Consider the following 21833-nt stretch of genomic DNA (forward strand, 5'->3'; position numbering starts at 1 on the left):
AGCTCAGGTCATGATCCCAGGGTCCTGGGATCGAGTCCCATAATGGGCTCCCTGCTCAGTGGGGAGTCTGCTTCTCCCTCTGCCTGCCACTCCCCCTGCTTGTGCTCTCTCTCTGACAAATAAATAAATAAAATCTTAAAAAAAAAGTTTTACTTTTAACTTCTTTTTGGCTGGTATGTAAATATACAATCTAATTTGTTTTTAGACCTATATCAATGACTTTGCTAAATTCACTTATTAATTCTAATAGATCATAGATATTCTTTTAGATTTCTATATAATTATGTCATCTGTGAATATGGACAGTTTTATTTTTCTTTTCCATTTCTTTTTTTTTTTACTTCTGTATGTACATTTATTTTTACATTGTAGAGGAAGTTACAATGCCTTAAAAACGGTATATAAATGAACACAGTAAGTATAAGCCATCCAGAATGAAAGAACATGTACTTAATGAAAATTATCACTTCTGTAACACAAACACCTATATCCTAATCCCTTTTGGACCAAAGAGCAACTGCAACCAACACACACAGAGCAAGTACTGGTACATTAGTGGTACAAAAACACCTTCTTTGATGCAATCACTGAATCATTGTGGAAAAAAAAAATCATCCTGACATCTGGATACTAAATGAAAAAGCTGGGGGGCTAAATAAACAGGTAACTCACTCTACTTCCTTTTCTGTTTCCAACTTCTAGAAATTCAAACTTATAAAAAAAAATTGGACATACAAAACCCTCTAACTACTATCCCTTCAGTAACTTCAAAAAGGTAGTTTCAAGCAACTTTAAAGCTTGAGCTCCTTCTGGATTTCCCAAAGTGTTTCTGCACTCTTCTTCAGACAAGCCTGTTCTTCAGAGGTCAGCTTTACCTTTATAAGGTCTGCAATACCACTCTCTCCCAAAATACATGGAACACTGAGGAATACTTCTTCATGTATCCCATAGAGACCCTTAATTATGGTGGAAACCGGATGCACTCTTCTAAGATTCTTCAAAATACTTTCTGTTAAATCAGCTACAGAAAGGCCAATGGCCCAAGAAGTATAACCTTTCATTTTAATAATCTCATAGGCACTAGCAATCACATCTTTGTGGACATTCTTCCACTGCTCAGGATCTTGATCAGTTCCTATATCTGAGTTCAGATTCTTCAGAGGGACACCAGCGATGTTCACTCCACTCCACACAGGAACACTCGAGTCTCCATGCTCTCCAAGGACCCACCCATGACAGCTTTCAGAGTGGATACCAAGCTTCTGCCCAATCAAGAAACGGAAACGGGCAGTGTCCAGATTACAACCACTTCCAATGACACGGTTTTGGGGAAATTCACTCAACTTCCAGGTCACATAAGTTAATATATCCACTGGATTGGAAACAACAATCATTTTGCAGCGAGGGCTATACTGGGTGATGCTGGAAATCATTAATTTAAAGATGTCCACATTTCGCTGGACTAAATTAAGGCGTGTCTCCCCTTTTTCCTGGCGTGCCCCTGCTGTGATGACCACGAGTCTGGAGTTTGCAGTGACAAGGTAATCTTTGCTGGACACAATAGTCGGCATTTTCAAGAAAGGGCTGCCATGTTGAAGATCCATGGTCTCACCCTTCAGTTTGTCTTCATTAACATCCACAAGGGCAAGTTCATCGGTCAAGCCCCTTAACAGGATGCTGATAGCACAGGCCATGCCAACTGATCCGGTTCCTATAATGGAGACCTTGTTGTGATGAACGGCCTCCTCGGAAGTGAAATTCTTGATAAGCTCACACCTGACGGTTGCCATCTTGGACACGGCGGTGACCGCCCAGGCGCCCGTGAGCGGGAGGCCCGCCGGCCGGCAGAGACACGACGAAGTCACTCTCCCAGCGCCCACTCTCCGGCCGGCCCGCAGGACTCCCACAGCCCAACTCATGGCCACTTACTCCAGAGGCGGAGGAAGAGAACCGGGGGAAGCGACAGACAAGCTCTGAGGCGCGAGCGAAAGCTGCGAGCAACCGTTACATGCCCCCTCTACCTGCTACTGCGGCTGCGCAAGCCCGTGGCTGTCGGGAGGCCCCTCAGTCCACTACTGCGGCTGCGCAAGGCTGTGCGGTCGGAGGGCCCCGCAGCCCCTACTGCGTTTGCGCATGGTGGCAAGCCTGCGGGGCATCTCAAGGGCCTCCAGGAAAGTACTTGCCTCGGACTAGGGTGGGAAAAGGGCTTCTCTAGCGAATGAATTCTGAAGTGAAAATTTTATAAACACAAATTCTCTTCAGTCTTTAACATATATAATGGCTCAACACAGATCCCTGGGATTACTGATTTTCTATTTTTGCTACAGATGCCAAGTAAAAATAATCCCAATAAGTACAAATAAAAATAGGGTTAAGTTTTCTGAACTGCATCCCTGTGGGGAAGAATAAGGTGTGTGTGTTCTGCCTCCAAATGGCCGCCTTCACCATTTCTCTGCATACTGTGAACTCCTAAAGCTTTCCAGACTGCAAAGCTGATCACACCAACCCCACACCACGCGTAAAGTGAGCCCCAAGCCAGGGCTCGCAAGGCAAGGCAAGACCCGCTCTCTGGTAAGGCGGCTGTGGCCATCCTACCCTTATTGAACCATTCAGGGCTCTTCTTTTTTAGCCAATGATAATGTTGTAACAAATCCGGCTAGCATTCCTGCTGCAGCCACAGTACCAAGGAAAACTCCACCTTTCACCAGGAAAAGCCGATCGTCTGTGGATCCCGGAGTGTCGAGACCAGCGGACGGCGGTCCAGGCCCAGCACCGGTTGTCCCCATGTTTATAAGCCTCCACTACTGGGTCTCTTTTCCATTTCTTATACCATTTATTTCTTTTTCTTGTTTTGTTTCATTGGCTAGTTCAAGGTTGACAAAGTGGTGCTGACTGGCATTCTTTGTTACATTCCAGATCTGATGGATCAAACTTTCACTGTTTCATCAAGTGTAGTATTTGTTGTAGGTCTTAAAAATATACCATTCATTAAATTAAGGAAGTTCCTTTCTCCTCCTAATTTTACTGAACTTTAAAAATTATGAATCCAGGGCGCCTGGGTGGCTCAGATGGTTGAGCGTCTGCCTTTGGCTCGGGTCATGATCCCCGGGTCCTGGGATCGAGCCCTGCGTTGGGCTCCCTGCTCAGCCGGGGGCCTGCTTCTCCCCCTCCCTCTGCTTCTCCCCCTGCTCATGTTCTCTCTCTCTCTCTCTCTCTGTGTCTCTGTGTCTCAAATGAATAAATGAAAAAATCTTTAGAAAAAAATTATGAATCCATGTTCAGTTTCATCAGATGTTTTTTTCTGCATCTGTTGAGGTAAAAATGTGAGTTTTTCCCTTTATTCTGTGATTGTGGTAGAATTCATAGATTAATTAAAATACTTTTAAAATGTTAAATCAACTTTAAATTTTTGGAATAAACTCAGTTTGATTGTGATGAACTGCACTTTTCATATATTACTGAATTGCATTGGCTTAGAATTTTTGGATCTCTATTCAAAAAAGAGATTGGTTTATGTTTTTTTCTTTTAACATCCTCAATGGGTTTTGGTATCAAGGTTATGCCCACCATGTAAAAGGAACCGGGAAGTGTTCCCTCTTTTTCTGTTCTCTAGAAGAGCTTGTGTAATGTTGGCATTATTTCTTCCTTAAGTATTTGGATGAATTCACTGGTGAAGGTCGCTGGACCTGGAATTTGCTTTGTGGGAAGGTTTTAGATTATGGACTTTTTCATAGATTTTAGTTCCCTGATAAAATACTCCACATCTCAATCTATTTTCATGAACGTATTAAACGTTTACTTCAATATCTAAAATTCCAATATCTGGATTGTTGGTGGGTCTGTTTCTAATATATTTTCACTTTTTATGCTTATTTGCTCCTTCCTCTTGATACGCCTGCTAAGTTTCCATTTAACGCCAGATTTTGTGTATCACAATTTACACATAATCTGGCTGATGTGTTATTCCTTGTTGGAAGAGGTCATCAAGACGATGTGACTGCTGGTTGACCTGCAACTTGGACCTGGGCAATTGGAGGCCCTCATCCCCTCCTCTGTCCTTGGATTGTATGTTTTGCTCATAGCTGGAGCTATTTCAAGGCTGCAACCTTAAGAGAACAATATGTTGTTGAGACCATCTGGACAGTATATGTTACTGAACCCTGGTAAGGCCTCTATATAAACTTTCAAGATTCTAGTGGGTAGGTATGAAGATATACTATATTACAGACACCCAAGACAAACCTTCTATGTAAGTTCCCTGGCTTATGAAGCCTGCCACCTCCCAATTTGGAGTGGTCTGCCTCTTTCTTCTGTCTCTCCTTGCCCTTTGTGTATAGGTGCAAGTTTTGAATTTCTCCCAGGGAGCTCCAAGGTTGTGAACCAACATTCCTCCGGAGAAGATGTAATTTTCTTTCAGCCAGCAGTTTGACTCAGTGGGGGCAGATCACCTTGATTCAGCTAGTGGTGAAGATGATTTAAGGATGGATTTCAGTGTTTATGTCAGTTGGTTTATTTTTCTCATCTAGAGTATGGCCTTTCAGGGATTTCAACTGAGAATCTGGGGTGTTTACAAGGGCCATTCATCCTTGAGGGTCCTGAAACTCCAAATTTTTTCTGCTCTGAGCAATGCTTAGATTTTTAGTTTCTTAGCTCCAGTTTTCTGCTTTGCTTCTTAGCTTGTTGTCCTGAACAACTTAGAACTTGACAAATGCCTCCAGGAAAAAGCTGCACAGCTTACTGGGGGGGTCTTGATTTTGTGGTTTTATTTTCTCTGGTGCCTGGGCTGCTCACACCTTGTTGCAAGATTTAAGTTACTGTCTTCTGCTTCAGGATCCATTGACACTAAACACTGTAAAATGCCAGGAGGAAAAACATGTCAGGAGAATGTCAGGATGTTTACCATCTCCCAGGGATCTCCTTTTGATACAAGTAACTTTGACACAGTTGAAGTAATATCACCTCCCTCCTCCAGTGTTTTGTTATTCTCTGAATTAACAGATACCAGTTTTTTTTTTTTTTTTAAACATTATCTGTATGTTCTTAGACTATGAACTTCTGGAAGGTGGATGACTGCTCATTTCACATTTTAGAAAAACAGCTTTATTGAGATCAAATTTATTCTCCATAAATGCACCTATTGTAAGTGTACAGTTGAAAAGTCAATGATTTTTGTTGAATTTATAGACTTGGTAACCATCACCACAATCAAGTTTTAGAACATTTCCATGACTCCAAGGAGTTCCCTCATGCCATAGCCCTAGGCAACCATTGATCTGCTTTCTATCTCTACAACTTTACCTTTCCTAGGTGAAGTCCAATATATTGATTTATTTTCTTTATGAATAGTGTGTTTAGCACTATATCAAAGACTCTTTGCCTAATTTAGTGTCATGAACATTGTCTTCTGTATCTTCTTCTAAGAGTTTTATATGCTTAGTTCTTCTATTTAGGTCCATTATTCATTTTTAGTTGATTTTTATGTATTTATGATGTAAGGGTCTAAGTTTATTATTATTGTTTTTTTTTCATGTGCTTATCCCATGATCTCAGCACCATCTACTGAGAAGACTATCATTTCCACATTGGATTGTGTTGTCATTTTTGTCAAGACAGATGATTTTATTTCTCGAATCTTTAATTCTATTCCATTGGTCTTATATATTTGTCCTTCTGTCAACACTACAGTCTTGATTCCTATGGCTTTTGAGTATGTTGTGAAATTGGACAGTGTAAAAGATTCAACTCTGTTCTTTTTTGAAATTGTTTCGGCTATTCTAGGTTCTTTACTTTTCCATATAAATTTTGGAATCAGCTTGTAAATTTCTACAAAAAAGTCCTCCTGAGATTTTGTAAGGATTGAATTGAATTTATAGATCAGTCTGACAATATTGAGTCTATCCATAAACATGGGAAGTTTTTCCCTTTATTTAGACCTTCTTTACTTTATTTCAGCAATTATAGATTTTTGGGGAGGGGCTTAATCATAGTTTTCAGTATGTAAATTTTACACTTCTTTTGTTAAAGTAATTCTTAAATATTTTATTCTTTTTAAATGTCATTGTAAATAGAATTGTTTTCTTTTCTTTCTTTTTTTTTAATTTATTTGACAGAGAGAGACACAGCGAGAGAGGGAACAGAAGCAGGGGGAGTGGGAGAGGGAGAAGCAGGGGGAGTGGGAGAGGGAGTGGGAGAGGGAACACAAGCAGGGGGAGTGGGAGCAGGGAGCCCGATGTGGGGCATACGTATCCCAGGACCCTGGGATCATGACCTGAGCTGAAGGCAGACGCTTAACAACTGAGCCACTCGGGCGCCCCGAATTGTTTTCTTAATTTCATTTTTAGATTCTTTGATGGCTATATATAGAAATATAATTAATTTTTGTATATTGATTTTGTATCCTGTGACTTTGTTATTAATTCTAGTAGAGTTTTATGATTTCTTAGGACTTTCTATATGTATGATCATTTAATCTGCAATTAAAGACAGTTTTACGTCTTTATTTTTAATCAGGATGCCTTTAATTTCTTTTAATTTGTCTTCTTATAGTGACTAAAATTTGTAGTACATTGTTTAATAGAAGTGGAGAGAGTAGACAACCTTCCATTGTAACAGTTTTGGGGGAAATAATTAAGCCTTTTATCTTGTGTGCTGTTAACTATGGGGTGTTTTGTGGATGCTCGTTGTCAGGTTCCATTCCTAGTTTGTTCAGAGGTTTTTGTTTTTTAAATTAAAAATGGTGTTAGATTTTGTCTATTACTTTATCTGCATTTGTTGAGATGATCATGTGGATTTATCATTTATTCTATTGATATGGTATATTACACTAATTGATTTTCATTACTAAACTAGCCATGTTCCTGGGCAAATCCTACTTGGTCATGGCGTATAAGCTTTTTAATATGTCATTAGATTCAGTTTGCTAGTATTTTGTTAAGAATTTTGGCATCCATGTTTATGAGGAATGTTGGTAGTATTTTGTTCTTCTAATGTCTTTGACTGGATTTGTTCTCAGGATAATATTGTTCACATAGAATGAAATGAGAAGTGCTTCCTCTGTCTTTATTTTCTGAAAGAATGTGTAAGGGATCAGTAGTTTTTCCTTTTAAAGTATTTGGTAGAACCTACCAGTGAAGCCCTTAGGGCCTGGACTCATCTTTGTGAGAATTTTTAATTGTTAACTTATTTTCTTGTTGTAAGACTATTCAGATTTTTTCTTTCGTAACGATTCAGTTTTGGAAATTTGTGTTTTTCTAGGAATTCATAGGATTCATCTAAGCTTTCTAATTTCATGGCATAAGGTTATTTATTTATTTATTTGAGAGAGAGAGTGAGAGAGAGAGCGCACAAGAGGCGGGTGGCAGAGGAAGAAGCAGACTCCCCGCTGAACGGGGACAACCCTAATGCAGGGCTCCATCCTTGGACTCAGGGATCATGACCTGAGCCAAAGGAAGATGCTTAACCGACTGAGCCACCCAGGCACCCTGGCATAAGGTAATTTATAATATTTTCTTTTTAGTGTTTTAATTTCTGAAAGGTCAGTAACAATGCTCCTTCTTTTGTTCCTGATTTTGGTAGTTTGCATCTTGGTTTTTTTTTTTTTTTTGGTCTATATATTAGTTTCCTGTGGCTACTCTAACAAATTACCACAAACTAGATGGCTTAATAATATTTTATATTGTGTTACGTGTTGAAATGACAATTTGTGTATGCAAAAAATGAAATGACAATTTGTGTATCCTACTTTTTAGGAGGGGGAGGGGCAGAGGGAGAGAGAGAATCTTAGGTGGGCTCCACACGGGGCACAGAGCCCAATTTGGGGCTCAATTGCACAACCCTGACGACATGTCCTGAGCCAAAAATCAAGAGTTAGACACTTAACGGACTAAGCCACCCAGCTGCCCTGCAAAATACATTATTGAAATTAATTTCATTTTTAAATGTGGCTTCTAGAAAATTTAACGTGATATGTGTGGCTTGCATTATATTTCTATTGGACAGCATTACATTAGAGGGTCTGTTTCTTGGGAATCTCAAAGGAGTCTGTGACCAGATATGGTTAAGAGCCACCATAGGTGGTTTAAATCTGACCTTGGATCAAGCCACATCACTAAATGTGTAATAATAGAACCAAATTTCTTGCCCAGTGGAATTACTTCACAAAGGGAAGCTGTTGCACATCATAATAATATTGAGAACTTGCCCATTTGTTCATTCATTTAATAAATTTGCAGATACTATGGGCCTGCGACATAGTAACGAACAAAACAGACACATTCTGATATTGTGGACTTATGTTCTAGTTGGTGATGGGCCCAGAGTTATAGACAATAGACAGAATGAATGTGCTTTATGGTATGTGAGAAGATGGTACACGCTATGTAGAAAAATGAACTGGAGAGAGAGCGTGACAGTGCAGGGTAAGACTGGAGCTCTGCAGTCTTAAGCAGGGGCGCTGAGGAGGCCTCACTGAGCCTGTGTTGTTTGGGGTAAGATTGGAGGCGGTTGGAGACTGAAGCACGTGACTGAGTGGGGGGAAGGGCATTCGGAGAGCAGAAGAGTGACTACGGAGGTCTGAAGCAGGAGAAGATCTGCTGTGTTTGTGTACCAGCAGGTAAGGAAAATGCATGGGAACATTTGCTTTTCACACTGGTGCTAATTTAGAACTTTCTTTCCTCTGAGGACTTGGGATGTTTGATCTTTTCTGGTAACACAAGTGTATATGTTGCTCAGAGAAATTTACTTTTCTCTTTCCTTTGGCTCTGAGGAAGTTTGGAAGACACTTGATAGGGCCTTTATGAACTGTACACGATGCGTTTGCATTTTTGTCTTCATTTTGTTTTGTCTTTTGACTTCAGTTCGTGTTTCCCTTGATTTTCATGCTTTGTCCTCTGATTTATATATTATGTTTTTTTGGCATGTGTATTTGAAGAAGCCACCTCAACTGGTTGGTAGAAGGAGGCAGTGAACACTTAGGGAAGCAAGAGAGATCAGTAGCAAGATCCACAATTTTTCAGTGTTAAGTCACCCAAGCATGCAAAGCATTGGCAAATGCCTACTATGTGCTACTCACTACGGAATGAAGGAAGCTGCCACATATAAAAACAAATCTACTTTTAGATCATTGTTCCTTTAAAAATGTGTTTAATTGTTGACTGGCTCAGCCATAAATTTGTGTCTTTATACTTTGATATTATTGTGGGTGTCTTAAAGGTCATAATCTGATCTTAAATCACAATGTGAAAATACTCTGTAATATCCCTTTCCCCCTTTATGCTTTCCATGATGCTACATGTAAAGTTTGTAGGAGTTGCATACAGCTTTAGAGTTTGGGGCTGGCCATCCCTTCAGATGATGATCAAATTAACACAAGCCAAATTTCTCTTTCCAAAGCTATTTGGAAATCTTCCTTAGAGATCCCAGGGACTCCTTATCACACGCTAACATGTGAAAACTTTTGGATTGGGTGGTTTTTCTTTGGTAAGTGGAGCAGATGGGTTGCTAAGGAAAGAGGCACATTGTGACCGTGGGTGGATATTTTCTGTGTGGACATTCTGCATCTCTCCGAGATTAATTTGTTTCTTTTACTGTTGTCATCCATGCATTCTCTCCTCCTCCTCAGTGGCTCGGACATATTTTTTTTGTGGACGGAAGGAGAAAAAAATAATGACAGGTTTGGTTTTGTGGAATCTCTGAGGTCATTCGTACCCAGAGAGATAAGAAAGTTTATTAAGTGTGCACCTGCTGAGGTACTAAAGAGAGGCAGAAAGTGTTTGTCCTTCATCTTTATTCATGAAGCCCTTGAGGGTGATGGGAAAGGAGACTGGCGATTAGGAGACCAGGCACACCTGCAGTCAGCCTGTGCAGACACATTCAGGCTGGCGAGTCCCGGCTGCCTCTGTTGATGTGCATTCAGGGCCGTGCCAAGCCGTCTACCTTGATGTGCTCTGCATTATTAATGCTTTCATAAGGGCACTCGTTTGTATGCTGTGGGGGAGGCCAGGTTGGCACAGTCTCATCTCCACTGAACCCTGCCTATTCACTGCTGTGACACCAGGGCTCCCAGAATGATGCAGAATTGAGCAAGCACAGCTGGAAGAGAGCAGATTGTCTGGAGCTGGGAAAAACATGCGTTTAGTCAGTTTTAAATTAAGAGGCTTTGTTTACGTTTTCTCGGCTCTTCTTACAGAGTTAGTCAGATTTTATATTCCCTCCAAAATTAAACAAGTGTCAGGAACAGATGGTGGGTTTATTTTCCTTCATTCAACCTGTTCAAGGAGTGTGAACTCAGGGACTGATCAGTGTGACACAACGTTTCATGTTAAATTGTCAAAAGAAAGCTTGATGTGGGGCTCCCTCAAAGAGAACAATTCATATGAGTGTAAAGCGGTGGCCTGGGGGTTAGACGGGTCTGTTCCTGGGTCTGTCCCAAGCTTCATCATCTCGTCCTGGGAAGCCCGGGCTAGTGAGGAAGGCTGCTGAATAGGACGGTAAAAGACAGGTCTGGACTTGTATTTCTGGTTCACATCCTATTAGGTTTCATGTGGGGGAAAGATGTAATAAATCTGGATGGCAAGGCTAAGAGAAAATGCTTTGATGATGTCAACAATCTCTGTATGAACGATTCCAGTTTCTGTTTTCAAACCAGTCTTGGGTTGTCTCGCTGCCTTAACTTTTGTGTGTCTTCTCCACACACTGTGATCTCATGGAAGACAGCGGGGGAGGAAAAGCTGCTTCACTGGCATTTCAAACACATCGAAGACCTTGTTTTCCTGCTTCTCATTTGAGCTTGCATTTGGCAAGGCTGACCTTGTGAGAAAACCTCAGTAATGTAGGCAAAATTTTTACTTGTGATTCCATAGACAGAGTTTGTCTCTTTTTACAGATGTGAATCATTGTTTTTCAAATGCTTTGAAAAACAATCAGACATCATCACTTTGAAATATTTTCTTTGCTTTGGAAATTCTTGTCACCTAAATGAGGCATTTCATTTGGAAACTAATAGTTGTTAAAAGAGAGGCAATGATTTTTTTAATGGATGATTTGAGTTTACATTCCCTATTTCCCATTCTTTCCTTAATAGCATATCATCAGTTTTTTAATTATCCAGATAATTACTTCAATGCTCCATTTAATATTGCATTTGTGGGAACAGCATATAATATCAGATTTTTTAGGTAAATGTCAGTATATTCCAAATCTCCCCACTTGTTTTAATCTGTAGCTAATGTACAATGACTGTAGAAGTCAGTTTCTAATTAAAAATAAAAAAACCCAGCCAGATCAATAGAAGCTCGTTTGGGGTTCAGCTCAGACTTTTCCCAAACTTTCCCACTTCTTACTGAGTCTGAAATAGCTGATGTTCTTAGCTACTCAGCAGTGCTTCACTCATAATTTAATTTAATGAATTGCCAGGTCATTCTTATATGAGGTAAGCAATTATCCAGATAACTCAAAGCTTTTCTTAATCTTGTTAGTGTTTACAAGCCTGTGACAAGCACCAAAAATGTGACAGCCAATGTGAAAGAAATATATTCATTAATAATAATAAAAGAAAAATACTGACTGATGTTTTAAACATACGCTCAGGGAAATGTTCTCATAAGTCATTATTGCAGATGGGTGGAGAGATGTATGCATAACGTAAAAAGATGTAGGACAAATGGCTGGTGAGGGATATTGAAATTGTCTATGGAAAGACTCACCTGAAAATATTAATGGAGTAATTTGTCATAGAAGGATGATGGTGGTGTGTGTTCCCAGCTACAACCAGTAGTGTGTGGTCTGCCCCTCAGCCTGAGACTTACCAAGATAAGAAGAAGGTAAACTCCTGAATTCTTTTAGGAAAGGAAAAATAAAAAAGTTCAGAGGTCATTAAAAGCGTTGTACTTTGAGAAGTAGGTGTTCCTAATTATTTGCATGCCTAATCATGAATCTGGAGTCCAATCATCATTAAACATAGTTTGATGTTCAATCATGAATGTAAGTACGCTATACTATGTGTGCTCATTATTGACATTTTGTATATTTTAAGCACTTACCCTGAACAATAGAGTTAATGGTAATAGCTACTATTTTCTGAATTGCTTATTCTGCACCAGATGTTGTCGCAAGTGTCTATTAGATCCTCTCGGTGACCCTAGAGCTGATCATGTTATGAATGAGGAAATCAAGGCTCAGAGCAGTAAAGACGATTACCCCAGGCCACACTGCTGGTCAGCAAATTTGAACTCAGCTCTGTTTGACTCCATTATGCTACCTTGATGGAAATATAATCCATGATTGAAAATTTAAAGAGTTTTACTTTTCTTTCTTTCTTTTTTAAAATTGAAGTAGACTGAACATGCAGTGTTATATTAGCGTCAAGTGTATAATATAATGATTTAACAATTCTATACATTACTCAGTGCTCATCATGAAAAGTGTATTTTTAATCCCTTTTAACCTGTTTCTCCCCATCCCTTCATTCACCTTTCCTACTTTTCTTATAGCTAGAAATCTTTAGAATTTTACTTCTGAGATTTGCCTGTCCCGGTTTAACTTTTTCTGAAGATGGCGGCCTGTTTTGTTTAAGCCATCAGAATATCCAGTGACTCTTCTCTGCCAGTGGCAAGGAATTGAAGGAGAAGCCAAAACTTCTAACAGGAGACTGAAAAATCTAATTATCACAAATATCTAAAAATCCTTAGTAAAAGTAGCAAACTGAGTTGTAAGTAAAAAAAACAAAAACAAAAACAAAACTCCAACAAAATTAATTGAAATATGAGGAATTAACAAATAATATGTTAAAACCAAATTATTTTTATACAGCTATCAGTTTAAAGGGTGACCCATTCTACTGATAAATGAAAATCCAAACGTTTAGAAGTGGTTATTAAAAGGCGATTTAATAAATGACCCCACATGTTTAAAAATCTCAACTTCCTTGTGTAGTTGGGCAGGCCTCAGATGACAGTTTGCCCCTGGGTTTCAATTTTTTTCCCTAAGGGTCTTACTATACATTTGTAGCAAGTTTGTTAGAGGAAAAAAGGGACAGGCAAATAGCTTTACATATTGTTATTGTCCAGGGATCGTTTTCTTTACTTTAAAAATCATCATTCAAAGTGTTGGAAAAGTAGGAGGTGAGAAATATACAGAAAAATCAAGCCTGGGTATTTAGAACTTTTGGAAGAAGTTCAGTTTTACTGAAAATATTCATCATCATTGTTACTATGCTGTTAAAATTATGAGCAACCTGAGATATTTGAATGTTCTCATTGATGAGATCCAAGGGTGGGAGAGATGGATTTCTCTCAGCATTTCAGGGGTAGCCTGAAGAAAGGAATGATAATTTAGGCGACAGAGAAATTTATTAATTATTTCAAGGAAAATATGGGCAGTTCTTTTCAGAGAAGTCATCATTAGGAGGGAAGTAGTCACTTTCAACTGGCTCCAGAATGTGGAAGTTCCCAGAGGTCAGAGTGAATCCCATTTTGATTCCCTGAGGCTAATTCTTTAAACATCTACCACGTGAGTTGGCTTTATTTTAGGAGATACTGGGATCCAATGGTAAGGACGAGGTGCAAGTTGTGCCCTCAAGGATATTTTAACCCAGAAGAATATGTCAAGAGAAATATTGAAAAACTGGTGTGTACATATACTTTCCTCATCTGCATAGAAGTGATGATTAGGAATATGCTGAAGATTATACATACAGGCAGAGAGGAAGAGGAAAAAACTGAATGACCTAACTAAACAGTGGTGGACTCTGTGCCTTCAACTCTCTTTGGAGAGAGCATCAGCTAAATGCCTCACTCAAAGTCATCCCTCCTCCCAGACGCAGTCCACATCCAGTAACTGATCGACACTGGGCTTTGAAGACCGGGCTCCCTTGTTCCAACTCGGAATAGCTCAGAAGGGTCTTCCCAGCTCCAGAGCTCCTTGTGAGGTGGGTGGAAGCCTTTGCTGGTCTTGTGTTGCAGCAGAACTCCTTTCTCTGCTCACTCCCGCCTCCTTCCCCAGGCTTCTGCCGCTATCGGTCCCCCAAATCCTCCCTATTAAACCTCCCTCATTCCAGCCTCCATCTCTGCATCTGTCTTCTGAGAAACCCAATGTGTGAGAGCTTCTTGGGTCCATTCATGGCCCCTCCATTCTTTCCAGCTACCCTGCTTCTCTCTTTCTTCCCATCTGCCGTTCTCTGTTTATCTGTCCTTGCCCCGTCTATTCACCCTTCTCTTCATCTCAAGCCCTTCCTTTCACCAAAATATAGACCTAAAGTAGGCTTATTTATTATATTTATTGAGTAGTGTTATCTGCACTCTATTCTTAAAAAATAATTATTTTCAGGGCACCTGGGTGGTGCCTGCTCAGCTGGCAGTCGGCTTCCCCCTCTCCCTCTGTCCCTCTCCCCTGCTTATGCTCTGTTTCTCAAATAAATAAATAAAATCTAAAAAAAATAAATCCTTTAAAAAGTAATTATTTTCTATTTTGGTTTCTTTCATATTGTGCTCTCTTTTCATTCCTTCCTATTTCTCTTTAAAAAAAAAATCAATAATCCAACACACTCTCCCATCAGAAATAAAAAATTAGCCCAAACAACCACATCTCATTTTTGAAATTACCTATGTGGCCTTTAATTAGGACGACAGTATATCCTAGTTTATGTTGTTGTCTCAGCATAATTATTAATAGTGCTCCCTTTCACTCATGGTATCCTGTTTTAGATTAAAAATTATTTAGTCATTTCATCTTCAACAGAGTTTTGTGGGTTTCTCTTGATCTGCTATTGGAAAAATCTTATCTTGTAGCAGAGGTAGACATTTATCTAATATTTGTATAATATTATCTAATATTTATCTAATAGAAATTTAAAAATAAAATTGAGGTTCATGTGTGATTATATCAAAACAAAAAATAGCTTTGAATGGGTTCAGAAAAAGCCCTTTTGAACTAAGTACTTTATTTTATTTATTTAATTTTATTTTTAAAAGATTTTATTTATTAATTGAGAGAGAGAGAGACAGAGAGGGCACAAGCAAGGGGAGAGGCAGAGGCAGAGGGAGAGGGAGAAGCAGACTTCCCGCTGAGCAGGGATCCCGATGTGGGGCTCGATCCTAGGACCCTGAGATCATGACCTAAGCCAAAGGCAGACACTTAACCACCCAGGTGCCCCTATTTTATTTTTTTAAGTTTATTTATTTATTTATTTTAGTAATATCTATACCCAATATGGGGCTCAAACCCATAACCACAAAATCAAGAGTTGCATGCTTGTCCAACTGAGCCAGCCAGGCACCCCAGAATTGAACTAAATACTTTAAATGGTTGGAAGAAATTTTATTTTATTTTTTAAAGATTTGTTTATTTATTTTAGGGGGAGGGAAGAGAGAGAGAGAAAGAGAGAGTGAGAGAGGTGGGGGGAGGGGCAGAGGGAGAGAAACTCAAGCAGACTCTGTGCTGAGCATGGAGCCCCATGCAGGGCTTGATCTCATGACCTGAGATTGTGACCTGAGCCGAAATCAAGAGTCAGATGCTAAACTGACTGAGCCCCCCAGGCATCCTGGAAGAAATTTTATTTAAAGCAGTAACCCAAGTAAGGACTGCCAGTAGTCTTTGTAATAGTTTGCTACCTTCTCTGAAGATTCATAGATGTTAGCTCACAGAGGGCTCATTGAAGAATCACTTCATACATGAAATCTGAGGGGAAAATTCATTTATTTAGCAAAAATTCATTGAGTGAGCACTATGGCCTGGCCCTATGCTAGGAAGTTTGAGAGTAAAGTGGTACCCCTGCACAAGCAAATAAATACATAAGAGAATTTTGACTTATGCATAGAACTAAGGGAAAAATAAAAAGTTATGATAGAGAATAACTGATTGGTAGGATTGATAATTCGGGAAGGCCTTACTGAGGAGGGAATGTTTGAATGCTCACTCAGATGACAAGATCTGGGTGTAGTGTGTTCTAGGGAGAAGGAACAGTGGGTGCAAAGGCCCAGAGGTAGAAATGAGCTTCTATATCAAAGAAAATAAGGAAGACCTAAGTGATTGGGAAGCAGTGAGTAGGTGGGAAAATAGAGTAAGTGGGGTTGGTAATGTGGGAGGACTTGGGGGATTTTATTCCAAGGAGATTAGAAAGCATTGGGGTTGCTTTCAGCAGAGTGTCACATAATTTGACTTCTATGTTCAGAAGATTGCCCTGGCTGGCTGCTGGGTGGAGGATGGAATACAGCTGGGCAAGAGTGGAAGCTGGGAGACCAGTTAGGCCATTGCAGGAATCTCAGCAAGTGATGATGGTGGCTTGGATCCAGGCTGGTGCTGGAGCATGTGGAGTCAAGAAAGCTTGCTGATAGGTTAGGAGTAGGGGAGAAGAGACTTTGAGACTGTGTTCTAGGTTTCTGGCTTGAGCAGCTGGTAGGTTGGCTAGTAGCATCATGATGAGTTGAAGAAGACCAGGTTTTTATTTGTTGGTGAGAGGGTGGTCAAAGAAAGGACTCTCTTTGGGCTGTATAAAATTTAAGATGTATCTGACAAATGTTCAGTGGGACTCTTCCTGTTGTCTTGGACTTACAGGTGAAGCTCAAACCTGAGAACCATAGGGGGCATTGCCCCCATTTTTTAAAGAGATATTAGACTCACCTTCACATGACATCTTAAGAGGTGGTCAAAGCTAAGTCTTAAACCTACTTCTAGTGTTTAACAGAGAAAAGGAATCTTTAAAGTGTCTCATGGAAGTAGAATGCCATGGCATTCTCATTCTCTTATGGAGAGAGAGGGATACATTTTCTACCCTACAAACTGAGAGAGAGGACCCATGAGCCTCTTAGAGAGATTGGAGTTGCTTGCTAAAAGGGGGACACTAGCCACCTCCTTGATCATCAGTAAATCAAATTTGCAAGTACTGCATTCCTTCATTTGCCCACGTCTCCTAGGCTGCAGGAGAGAGAGGAATGTTGATGTGCTTGAGCATTGGTCTAGTGTCCTAGGTTTCTGAATACTTGCATTGTGAGATAAAGCATCCACTGACCCTACCAGAAATTTTAGATTGTGTAGGTAAGACAGAAGTTCAGATGCGTAGATTTTCTTACATAAAATCAATATTGGTTCTTAGCATTGATAATTGACTCAATGTCTTTACCTTTTAAATAAGTAAGCTGAGGGCCCGGAATGTCAATTGACATGCCCTATGTTACAGTCAGTGAAATGTATAGCCAGGACTGGAACTCAGCTCATCCTGCCTTTTGAGGTTGGTTCTTGCCTTAACTATCTGTTGTCACACCAGAGTGGGGAAACAAAATAGATTCTCACTATTTTGGGGAGCTATTTATATAAGTTCCTTTAAGAAGCTGGTCAGTAATGGGGGTAAACAAATCTTTTTTGTCTTTTCCCTATTGCTCGGGGAAACTCATTATCTCTCAGAAATCACTAAGTGTGGAAATTCTTTGAGATTTTGGTTTAAGGAAAAAAAAATAAGTGAAACACTGCTGATCATTCATCGCATCTTTTGCTTCCTCCTTAAATTTCTCTTCTATGTTTTCTCCTCTCTCCTATATCCTTGCTTTCTTTCTTTCTTTTTCTTTTTGTCTTGCTGGCAAATCGCTGAACCTTACTGCGTTAAATACTTTCTTACTAAACTGTGCCTTAGCTGCCCCTTGCATAGAAGGGAGAAGGAAATAATGTGTGTTTCACCTTCACAGTGACATATTTCCCTTGGCATTGTATTTAATTAGATTATAGTGAACGTCATGCTGTGTGGTGCTGCGTTTTATTAAGGCCAAAATGTGGTTCCATGATAAAACATGCTGTAAGTCCTGGAGTGCAGTGCAACACGAAATTTGTAGCAATACCTGTGTCTGCTCCATCATAGATGGTAAATACTGAACAAAATGGCTACGTAAGGGAGAAAAAAGCCAGAGGAGACACTATTATCCAAGTAAAAACACTCTCAGCTTGAAGCATAAAAGCCAAGTTTATGATAGAAAATTTCAACTTTTACAGTAAGATTCAAATGGAATAGTTCATGGTGGTTAGATCTTCGTGCGGTAGAGCAGGCATCGCTCCGGGGCTGAGGTCAGTGAAAGACTAAGGTGTTCATCTCTTAGCTCATCCATTTGTTCAGTGAGTATTTGTTGATCACCTGCTTCTTACATAGCATTGAAGGAATGTATAGAATAGTTCCTTCCTCAGTGAGCTTGCCCTGCTGATCCATGAGTGAACCTTATTTACCTTATTGAAGTGGACTAGGGCTATAATGATACAGCTTTCAAGAAAGACTCTGATCCAACCAATGTTTGTTGGGCACTGACCGACTATGTGGAAAGAATTAGACTGAAAAGAATTATTTGTATGTCCCATTCAGAGCCTTGGCTATTTTTTCAAATCAGTATTTGCTTTTTTCCTCTTATTTTCACATTTTCTTCTTTTGCCACATAGACGAACCTATTTTTATTTTTAATTTTATTTTTTGCTGTGATTCATGCTAAAGGGTATGTGAACATTTTCTCTCTGAGGTTACCTTACCCACTGGCTCTGCTTTATCTCTTTCTTCCAGGGCCTAATTGGGTACTCATCTGGAAACAAGCCAGGAGACAACAAAATGGCATGGGAAGAAGCCACATGCTGGAAATGTGACTGCCCTTAGTCCAAGGATATCATGCTGGTTGCTGGCATCCATGGAGCATACTCTGATCTTATGTAGCCTGTTTTTAGTCGTGGGCTGAGCCAGCCATTCACAAGTCAGATTTGTTTTGATTCTGAAGCCATTAAGAAGTCAGGATGAGTGCTGATTATTGGCGAGGGTGAGTTTTCACTTTAAGAGCCAAGCCCAGTTAGTCTGGAGGACAGACATCCCAGGAGATTTAAGAAGCGGCCCTGAAATGAACATAAATGAATACACTATTTCAGGCCTCCCCCTCTATTTGAGTGCCGGGAAATGGGGCTGTATCGCTGACTAGCACCTGCTCTCCCATGTACTCTGAAAAGAAAAGCTTTCATGAGCTGAGGATTTTCCCATATGAGACCAAACCCAGCTTCCTTAGAAGGCTGTGGGTCTGCTTTCTTAGAATGTTTCTGGGAAGGCAGTGGGTAGCTCTCTTCAGTGGGAATTACAGAAACTAGATGGTGTCACAAGACTATTTAGTGATGAGGCACCATTGCTGGTTACTAGGACAGCAGAGTTTGATCTATTCAAACAGCGAGCCCCATCAAGGTTAACAGTGGTAGCTAAAAAGTAGCAGTTCTGATATTCAGGAGAAGTTCGGCCCAGAAGATGATCTATTGCTGTGAAGCGGATACCACTAAAAAGAGGAGTTACTGACAGAATATGATAAATAACATAGCTAGATTATACAGGAGAAGAAGCTTAAATCTTTCGAAAGCTAATGAATAGATGACAATGATAGCTCAGTCAATGCTGATAAATAATGACAAGTTGCTGGATAGTGGAATACGGGATTAATTTGTGCACCATTCAGCATACGAGATTAAAAAAAAAGTCAGGGAGTCAAGTATGTGTAACATTAAATATGAATGATCAGAATGAAGACGGGACAAAATGAAAGTCAAATCTGTGTGTGCCATTAAATATGAGCCAGCAGTATCTAAAGGCATTTTTTCAATCTCTTGGAGGATCACAGGGCACCTGCCTCTTAAAGTAAATGTGTATGTCTTTTTTAAATGTGAAAAGGAGTCCATGTAAATAAATTAAAAAAAAAACCTTTAAAAATGGACAGCATATTCAGAAAGAATTGTTAATGTGACTTTTGATTCTGAACATTTGGAACGATGTGAGCAGTATTGATATTTGGCTCTGAGAATGCAAGGCAAAACAGTGAAGAACGAGGAGCAGCTCCAGCTTGCAGTGGCCGAGTGGGATAGCAGCTAATGAGGAGAGTATAGCCAGGCACGCGGCCTTAGGTCTCTGGGAGGATAGCAGCGGGGAAAGTGCAGTCAGGGCAGAGCATGTGGAGTCATGATGTCTTTGATGAATCTTCTTCAGAGCAGTCTAGGTGTGCTGTAAAGCAGGCTGAACGAAATCAAAAGCACCATCCAAAGACCCATCTTTGAATTCCACTAATGATGACCTGTCAGAAGACAAAACACCTACAACCGTATACAGACTCTTTGAAGACACCAATGAGTGAGATGTCACCGAATCGTTTTTTAAAAATTTTATTATGTTATGTTAATCTCCATACATTACATCATTAGTTTTTGGTGTAGTGTTCCATGATTCATTGTTTGCGTATAACACCCAGTGCTCCATGCAGAACGTGCCCTCTTTAATACCCATCACCAGGCTAACCCATCCCCCCACCCCGTCCCCTCTAGAACCCTCAGTTTGTTTCTCAGAGTCCATCATCTCTCATGGTTCGTCTCCCCCTCCAATTTCCCCCCTTTATTCTTCCCCTCCTGCTATCTTCTTTTTTTAAACAGATAATGTATTATTTGTTTCAGAGGTACAGGTCTGTGATTCAACAGTCTTGCACAATTCACAGTGCTCACCATAGCACATACCCTCCCCAATGTCCATCACCCAGCCACCCCATCCCTCCCACCCCCCACCACTCCAGCAACCCTCAGTTTGTTTCCTGAGATTAAGAATTCCTCATATCAGTGAGGTCATATGATACATGTCTTTCTCTGATTGACTTATTTTGCTCAGCATAATACCCTCCAGTTCCATCCATGTCATTGCAAATGGCAAGATTTCATTCTTTTTGGTGGCTGCATAATATTCCATTGTGTGTGTGTGTGTGTGTGTGTGTGTGTGTGTGTGTGTGTGTGTGTGTGTGTGTATACACCACTTCTTCTTTATCCATTCATCTGTCGATGGACATCTTGGCTCTTTCCATAGTTTGGCTGTTGTGGACATTGCTGCTATAAACATCGGGGTGCACGTACCCCTTCAGATCCCTACATTTGTATCTTTGGGGTAAATACCCAGTAGTGCAATTGCTGGGTCGTAGGGTAGCTCTATTTTCAACTTTTTGAAGAACCTCCATACTGTTTTCCAGAGTGGCTGCACCAGCTTGCATTCCCCAACAGTGTAGGAGGGGGTTCCACTTTCTCTGCACTCTCGCCAACATCTGTCGTTTCCTGACTTGTTAATTTTAGCCATTCTGACTGGTGTGAGGTGGTATCTCATTGAGGTTTTGATTTGTATTTCCCTGATGCTGAGCGATGTTGAGCACTTTTTCATGAGATGTCACCGAATCTTTTATGTGTTTATTAAATTGCATGGAATAAAGGTGTTTCTGTTAAAGGTGAAGTTGTGTATCCGGCTAGTTAAAAAATAGAGACAAACTAATTTGTGTTAATCCAGGGAAAATTTAGTTGTCTGCGACTAAATGACATGGTTGGATCAGGTCTTCCTATTTAGTCAAATAAGCAGCTTTGCCCATATGTGGATACCCTAGCCACCCTCCAGACGTGTCCCTACTGTCACCTAAAGAGAGACCTTGATGAATTTTCTTATAGGGGTGATCAGAGGAGACCCTTGGGAGACAAAATGTTTAAGTGTAGGGAGCTCTGACCTTTGTCTGCATGATGCTGTTACTACTGCTGCTTAAAAAGGAAAATTTTAGCTAATCAATCATTTCTTTTTCTTGGTGTATAATGAACTAGATAATCAGTTTGGAGGAGTTTTCACAATGCAAACAGGATAAAGTAATGACTATTTCTTCATACATGATTCTGAAGCATCTCATCTTCTGAGAAAGGATCTCAGAGTTCGGAATGCTGCCTTCCATGCCCTAATAATCTTTCAGCATATAGAATGGTAGGAAGGCACAAGAGATCTCAGGTCAGGGAATGCTACTGCCTTTCACTACTCATAACAAACCTAACCAAGTGGCTTC

General features: G+C 40.1%; 1 protein-coding gene and 1 pseudogene across 1 annotated transcript; both read right to left on the reverse strand.

Annotated features, from left to right (window-relative positions):
* Window positions 1-258: 258 nt before the first annotated feature.
* LOC113937674 (L-lactate dehydrogenase A-like 6A) lies at window positions 259-2015 on the reverse strand. The gene has a single exon (XM_027622357.2). The coding sequence runs from the start codon at window positions 1917-1919 to the stop codon at window positions 792-794; it is 1128 nt and encodes a 375-aa protein (XP_027478158.1). The 5' UTR covers window positions 1920-2015; the 3' UTR covers window positions 259-791.
* A 356-nt stretch (window positions 2016-2371) lies between these two features.
* Window positions 2372-2786, reverse strand: LOC113938454 (annotated as a pseudogene).
* Between the last annotated feature and the right edge of the window lie 19047 nt (window positions 2787-21833).

The sequence above is a fragment of the Zalophus californianus genome, chromosome 8 (assembly GCF_009762305.2).
Source record: "Zalophus californianus isolate mZalCal1 chromosome 8, mZalCal1.pri.v2, whole genome shotgun sequence".
In the NCBI taxonomy this organism is placed as follows: Eukaryota; Metazoa; Chordata; class Mammalia; order Carnivora; family Otariidae; genus Zalophus; species Zalophus californianus.